This window comes from Diabrotica virgifera, chromosome 8 (genome assembly GCF_917563875.1).
Source record: "Diabrotica virgifera virgifera chromosome 8, PGI_DIABVI_V3a".
Taxonomy (NCBI): domain Eukaryota; kingdom Metazoa; phylum Arthropoda; class Insecta; order Coleoptera; family Chrysomelidae; genus Diabrotica; species Diabrotica virgifera.
This window is the reverse complement of record NC_065450.1, coordinates 169,086,324-169,093,838: the sequence shown is the minus strand read 5'-3', so window position 1 is coordinate 169,093,838 and position 7,515 is coordinate 169,086,324. Positions and strand designations below refer to the sequence as shown.

The window sequence follows — 7,515 nt, the reverse complement described above, 5'->3', positions numbered from 1 at the left end:
GGGGGGGCTAACTTCGTCCCTAATTTTCCTAGGACAATTGTTTTTCTTTCTAAATGTGTATAAATAATCAGTCTTTATAAATATGAAAAAATAATTTTTCTACGGGTAACAGTTAAAAAGTTATTCTAATTGTTTTTAAGTAAGCAAAAAATCTACATGTTTTTGCAAAATAATTTTACACTGTTTAAAATTACTTTATGTCATTTTTTTAAGTTAATAGTATAAATGTTCTTCTTTCATAAACTGTCCGAAGTGTTACTGTACCTCATAATTTTCTGACTTATAGTGTTGCAAAAAAAAATAATTTGGGAAAAACAAATTAAATAACTTTTAAACTATTTGACAAATTGCTTTGAAATTTAAAATATAATATAAGCACAAGAAGGCTCAGCATTCCGTGTATTAAGAAGATTTTAACTTAATTTTTACGTAAGTTATGAACATCTATAAAACTCACAATTTATGATTTATTTTGCAATTTTCTAAGCAACAAATAAGGATATATGTACATATTCAGCGAACGCCATATCGATGCTTAAGATGTGATACCGCGTATCTGCAATTTTTGACAAAATGAGATTTATTGCTTATTGCATGTAAAAAATACTCTGTCATATTGTGGTGAAAGCGCTAATTTGACCTATACAGTTTGAATGAGTAACGTGATTAGTAGTGACATCTGGTATAGGTAACCTGAATATCTTTTAATGTGACAGCGCGTATCTGAATTAGTTGACATAGTAACGTGCTGTGGTAACATTGTGTTGATAAAGGTATGTACTTACAAAACCATAATTTATTTATAAAGAAACAAAAAGCATCATAAAATATGTTCAAAGTTGCAGACAGATGTTGTCGAATTGTGGTATTATTTAAAAACCTTTGTTATTTGCATCATAAATCAATAAACTTCGGCGTTAGAACAGGAAAACAGATACGCGATATCACAGTAACCACTTTTTTGATAAATAGGTATACCTTCAGATACCTGAAATCACTAAAGCAATATACGAGTATAATATTTTTTATAAATAGTAAATTATTGTCCAAAGACTTCTGTTTATTTTAAATTTATTTCATTATAATTCGATTAAATATTTTAGATTACTGTTTTGTTCCAGATTAAAATGAGTACCTCTAGAGGTCGTCAAATGGTAACAAATGCAAGAAATGACGTAATAGTTCACGTTTTAAACAATAATATCAAGGACACCATTAAGTGTGCCATAAAAACAAACAATGAAGAAGCCACAGTATTGGAAAATACCGATGCGGATGAGCTGGGACCTACATTATTATCTTTGGAACAAGAGGTTGCCGCAGCCAATCTGCTTTTATTGGGGGAGTCTGCAGTAACAAACGAAACGTTTTCGACAGACATAAACAATGTTACTGATGGATTGCCAAAGGAATCTGATTTTGAAAAAGTGAGTAACTGGCTAAGGAATATTGACAATGAACGTTTAGATTGTGACGCAATATTAGAAACGGTTTCCAATGAAATTTCGACAAATGAGCTCTCCAGGGACAAAACACATCTAGAAGAATTAAGAAATGACGTTGCACTAAACCACGAAGGTATTTTAAATGAAGTGATGTCGAGCTCATCGTCTGTAATTGCTGATCAGATTGATGAATCGTGGTTGCCAGAAAACGAAAATAAGTCAGATTACTCAACTAGTTCGGAAGAAGGCAAACAACAAGAAGGGGAAGATTTAGATTGTGAAGCAATATTAGAAACGGTTTCCAATGAAATTTCGACAAATGAGCTCTCCAGGGACAAAACACATCTAGAAGAATTAAGAAATGACGTTGCACTAAACCACGAAGGTATTTTAAATGAAGTGATGTCGAGCTCATCGTCTGTAATTGCTGATCAGATTGATGAATCGTGGTTGCCAGAAAACGAAAATAAGTCAGATTACTCAACTAGTTCGGAAGAAGGCAAACAACAAGAAGGGGAAGAACCAGTAGCAAGAGCCGATAATGACGGTAACAACGAAAATAAAAAAGCTCGAAAAAAAATAGCAGATATCAACGAATGGCACGATATTAAAAATAAAAGACTAAGACAACACGGAAAAAAATATATTGGCTGGACAAGGATTGGAAAGACAGCGAAAAGAGGAACACCTAGAAATGAAAAACAAATGGGACCAGTCTGCTTATCCTCCGTATGTAAAAAATCCACAGTAAGGCAGTGTCAAGATTTAAATGAAGAGGACCGAAAAGAACTTTTCAACAACTTTTGGAACAATCTCACATGGGACCAGAAAAAAATCTATATCGCTTCTCTGGTTTGCAAAAAAGAAAAAAACAGAAATACAAAGAAAGAGACTGAAGAATCAAGGAGGAAAAATACATTAACCTACACACTTAAAACATTAGATGGCAAGATTTTGACTGTTTGCAAAAAGTTATTTTTGTCAACGTTTGCTCTTACAGAACATTATGTATTTAACTGTTTGACATCAGAAACAAAGCATGGAATGATAGCAGCAACAGAGGTAAATAATGAGAGAAGAAGAGAGAAGAGAAAAATAGCAGAGATCCAAAAAGAAACTCAATGCAATAAGTCCAGTAACAGCGCCAAAGATGTATTGCGTAATTTTTTAGATTCTCTTCCGAAACTCCCTGCTCACTATTGTCGCAAATCTACAAGTAAATTATATATTGAGCCTATTTTTGGAGACAATATGAGCAAAGTATACCAGGAATATTCCAGAATGTGCCGTGAACAAAATAAGGAATTGAAACCAGTTTCAAGATACACTTTTGATTTAATAGTAAAAGAAAAACATATTTCCTTCCACATACCAAAAAAAGATCGTTGTGATACATGCTGCAGTTATGAAACAAATAATCTAGATGAGAATGTCTATAAGAAGCACATTAACAACAAAGAAAAAGCAAGGCAAGAAAAGGAGAACGACAAACAGGCAGGGCATGTAAAACAATGCATTGTCCTAACACAAGATCTTCAGGCAGTAAAAGTATGTCCCATGTTAAATGCATCGGCTTTATACTATAAAACAAAACTTTGCTGTCACAACTTTACCATATTTAATGTTAATACTCATCATGTAAGATGCTACTGGTTTAGAGAAACAGAAGCTGACCTATCCGCCAATACCTTTGCAACTTGTATCACTGATTACTTGTTAGACCTCTGTCCTGTAAATATTCCTATTATTATTTGGAGCGATGGTTGCACCTATCAGAATAGGAATGCTACATTGTCAAATGCGCTTCTATCTTTTAGTGTCGAAAACAATGTTATTACCTACCAAAAGTATCTTGAGCGTGGCCACACACAAATGGAGGCCGATTCCGTTCACGCTCAAATAGAAAAGACAGTAAAATATAAGTCTATTTATCTTCCAAGTGATTATATCAGACTCACAAAGGAGTCGAGGAAACAAACACCATACCAGACAAAAGAGGTCACTTATGACTTTATCAAAAATTTTTCCGAAACTTTAGTATACCCTTCCATTAGACCAGGTCGAAAAGTGAACGATCCAACCGTAACTGATATTAAAGTCATCAAGTATACGCCTGATGGAATCATCCAAGTAAAATTAGATTATTGTGGTGAGTTTATAGATCTACCTACAAGAAAACCTAGAAGTGCAAAAACCAATGTTTCACAACTAGGCCAGTTTAAACCATTACGTAACGCTCCTATCAAAATAACCAACACAAAATATAATCACTTACAGCAACTTAAAAGTGTAATTCCTAAAGACTGCCATGGTTTCTACGACACCTTGCCTCACGAGAGTAAACAGAAGAATTAACAACGTATTTGTTGTTTTATTGATTTTTGTGTTTTCTGCATTTTTTAAATAAATATTTTAAGTCAATAAATTTCTTTCTCCCACACAAATAACAAATTGCAATATTTACATTTGGTAGTGATTACACGTAATCCTCCTCTAACCAACAATTAAACAATAGTGATTCTACGTATCTGCAGCTTTTTGTTAATGAGATTATATTAAAAGAAATGATATACAAAATATTAAAAGAAATTATATATGATGATGAAAAATATATAAAATAGTATTAAAATATTTAATTCTCACACAACAGAACGTTTTTTGCGTCTCCTGTAAAAAGGGGTTTTTGCAGATACGCGGTATCACATCTTAAGCATCGATATATGATTTATGAATTTATTATTCTAAAATTTGTTTAGAAGGCTTTACTTTTTAGTAATAGACGAAAAAAGCGAAAATTTACCGTTTTATGATTTTCATTTGTTTATAACTATGTATATCATCAAAATCGGCTGCAGGAAACATAATATAGGTTATTATTATAGATGTCCATACTACTCAAAAAATAGTTTCGGCCTGGAGGGGGATGTGTCAGGAGAAAAATCTTATTTCTTTGGACTACGTATGCTTTGCTTATATAAATACAAATATAATAATTATTATTTGACTATAACATAATTTGTTTAAACAATATATAATTCTTTTATTCAATTTTAAAAATATCATTTTAATACAACGTAGGTACCTATATAACCTATAATTTGTTTAAGTGACTATATAACTTTAATAAATTAATAAGTAACGTACCTATACCGCGAGGGGTAACCACAAGGTTACCACAAGGGGGATAATCGATTTTGAGGGTGATTTAATTACTTTTCTCTGATGCAAGGTCACTTAGTCTTACCACCCCTAGGATAAGTGGGTTTTCAATTATTTTTTGGATGGGCCTATTTTTTTTGTTTGACGGCTCGCAGTTTTTCTTTTTATTTATTATTGAATTGATATTTATTTTCGTCTTGGGGGGGGGAGGGTCATGACCCCCGTGACATCCCCTTGGTTCGCCACGGGTATTAACTTGTTAAATACTACCCTAAAACTTACAACTAAAATTTTACGAGGACTAATGAATCAGAGAAATAATTTAGCATATAAACAACAGGGTTTTCGTACTGGAAGATCGTGTACAGATGCAATATTCGTCATACAGCAAACTACTGAGAAATCACTAGAGTATCATAGACCAGCATTTTTGTCTGATTGACTTGAAGAAAGCATTTGACAGAGTCAGATATAATCTATATATTAGAGAAATCCCCCTAGATATCATGAAAACCATTGAAAATATCTACCAAAACAACAAAATGGAAGTCAGAATAGATGGACAATTTACAGGACCTATAGACATAGGCAGAGGAATAAGACAGGGAGACTTCTTGAGTCCTATGGTCTTCAATTTAATCATGGATGAAATAATCAAAAGCGTCAATAAAGGAAAACGATACAGAATGGGAAACAAAGAAGTAAAAATACTCTGTTATGCAGCCTACGCAATATTAATAGCCCAAAATGAAGATATTCTGCAAAGATTAGTTCACAGATTTAGCATAAAAGCAAAAAAATTCAATGTGACAATTTCATCTCAGAAAACTAAAACAATAGTAATCAGTAAAGATCCAATCAGAAGTAAAATAGAAATTGATGGCATGAGTATTGATCAAGTAATGGAAATACAATAGCTTGGAATTACATTGTCCAGCTACGTAGACCTGGACAAAGAAGTGAAAAAAATTATTTATATGGGAAATAAGCCACAATTAAAATGAAAAAAATAATTTTATTAACAATTTAATAATTTTATTAATTAATATTTTGTATTTTGACAACGGCACCCGATTTGGGCGTCGAAACGTAAATAAAATTATTTTTTTCATTTTAATTGTGGCTTATTTCCCATATAAATAATTAATCATAAAAATGCCACAAGGAAATAGCTTCAGAACAACATAAAGAAGTGAAAAATCAAGTACAAAAAGCAAATATACTGGCAGGATACCTTAGTAATACTATATGACGAAGCCAACATAATAACACTAAGATGAAGTCAAGAATTTATAAAGCCAGTGTATTAATGACACATCAGAAACAAGACGCGATACAGCCACAACACAAATACTACTGAAACCGGCAGAGATGAAAGTACTGACAAGAATTACAGGAAATACGCTGAGAGATCGAAAGAGGAGTGAAGACATTGGAAGCAAATATAACGTAAAGTGTATATGTTACAGTTCAAGTTGATTTTCAGTTAGAGTTGACTCCAACTAGTTGGAGTCAACTCCAACTGAAACGAGCAGTAAAAGTTGATTTTAAAAATTTAAATCAACTTTTACTAGTTGGAGTTGACTCTTCCTGGATCGATTCAGTAAATGTTGATTATACGAGAATCTCAAGTGCATTTTTGATGAGTGTGCGTTTCTTTGTTTTGACCGTTTCAACTACTTATTAGTATAGTCTGTAACGTCGCCCCCGTTAGGTAAATTATTCTGATTCGATTTTTTGCACAAACTTACTCAAAGAAATATATCCGTATAACAATCCTGATAACAAATACACAGGGTGTCACGCGGTACCGCGGTCGAAAAATTGTTTAATCAATTTTTGTTAACCAAATTCACAAAAATAATTTTTATCTACTCTATCTCATATTATGTAAAATGTAAAGGTTTTATTGTGTGAAAATTGTAAATATAGATAGCAGTACATGAAGGGTTTAAAATGTGTCTGAAGTAACAATGTATTTTAAATCGGTTTTACTTTTTCGCACTGTTTTTTAGCACACTTTCATATAATTAAACATCCTTAACTTTCGCCTTCGGGAGGAAATCAGACACGCCCTTGCAACGGCAACTGAAATGCTCACAAAACAGCGACCACGGAAGCAAAGATGGATGACAGAGGAAATATTGGATTTAATGGACGTCAACTAAAAAACAACAAATCTGTAGCAAAAGATGAAATACCAGCTGAGCTATTGAAGTTAATCAACGAGGAAAACTTAGACCTTCTTCTTGGACTATTTAATAATCTTTACAATACAGGGACTATCCCTAAAATATGGCTTGAATCAGTCTTCATACCACTGCCTAAAAAGAAGAACGCCAAATTATGCCAGGACTTCCGCCTTATAAGTCTATTAAATAACATTCTGAAGCTTTTCTTGCGTATCACACAGAACAGAATATATTATAAAAAATGTGATGAGGTCACCGGTCAAGAACAATTTGGATTCAGGAAAGGCATGGGGACACGAGAAGCAATATTCTGTCTTCAAACTCTGGCACAAAGATCAGCAAGCAGACCTTTTTATCTGTTTCATAGATTTTGAGAAAGCGTTCGATAAGGTGAAGCACAAGACCTTGATATAAAGATTGAACGACATCGGAGTCGACAAAAGAGATTCTAAAATTATAGAGGCTATTTATTGGAATTAGACAGCAATCATAAAGACCAATGGTAATACGTTAAGGCCAATTGAAATACAACGAGGTGTTAGACAGGGTTGTGTGCTATCACCCATACTTTTAACGTCTACTCTGAGGTAATATTTGCAAACTCTTTATCGCACTCTTCAGAAGGAATCAGGATAAACGGGCAGAGAGTAAATAACATCCGGTATGCAGATGACACAGTATTAATGACTGATTCGGACCATAGTCTGCAGATACTGTTG

At 33.1% G+C, this 7,515-nt stretch overlaps 1 protein-coding gene across 1 annotated transcript; it reads left to right on the top strand.

Moving 5' to 3' along the window:
• The first annotated feature begins 531 nt into the window (after window positions 1–531).
• LOC126889738 (uncharacterized) lies at window positions 532–3,870 on the top strand. The gene is made up of 2 exons (XM_050658287.1): window positions 532–773; window positions 1,122–3,870. The coding sequence occupies exon 2, from the start codon at window positions 1,128–1,130 to the stop codon at window positions 3,798–3,800; it is 2,673 nt and encodes an 890-aa protein (XP_050514244.1). The 5' UTR covers window positions 532–773; window positions 1,122–1,127; the 3' UTR covers window positions 3,801–3,870.
• The last annotated feature ends 3,645 nt before the right edge of the window (window positions 3,871–7,515 follow it).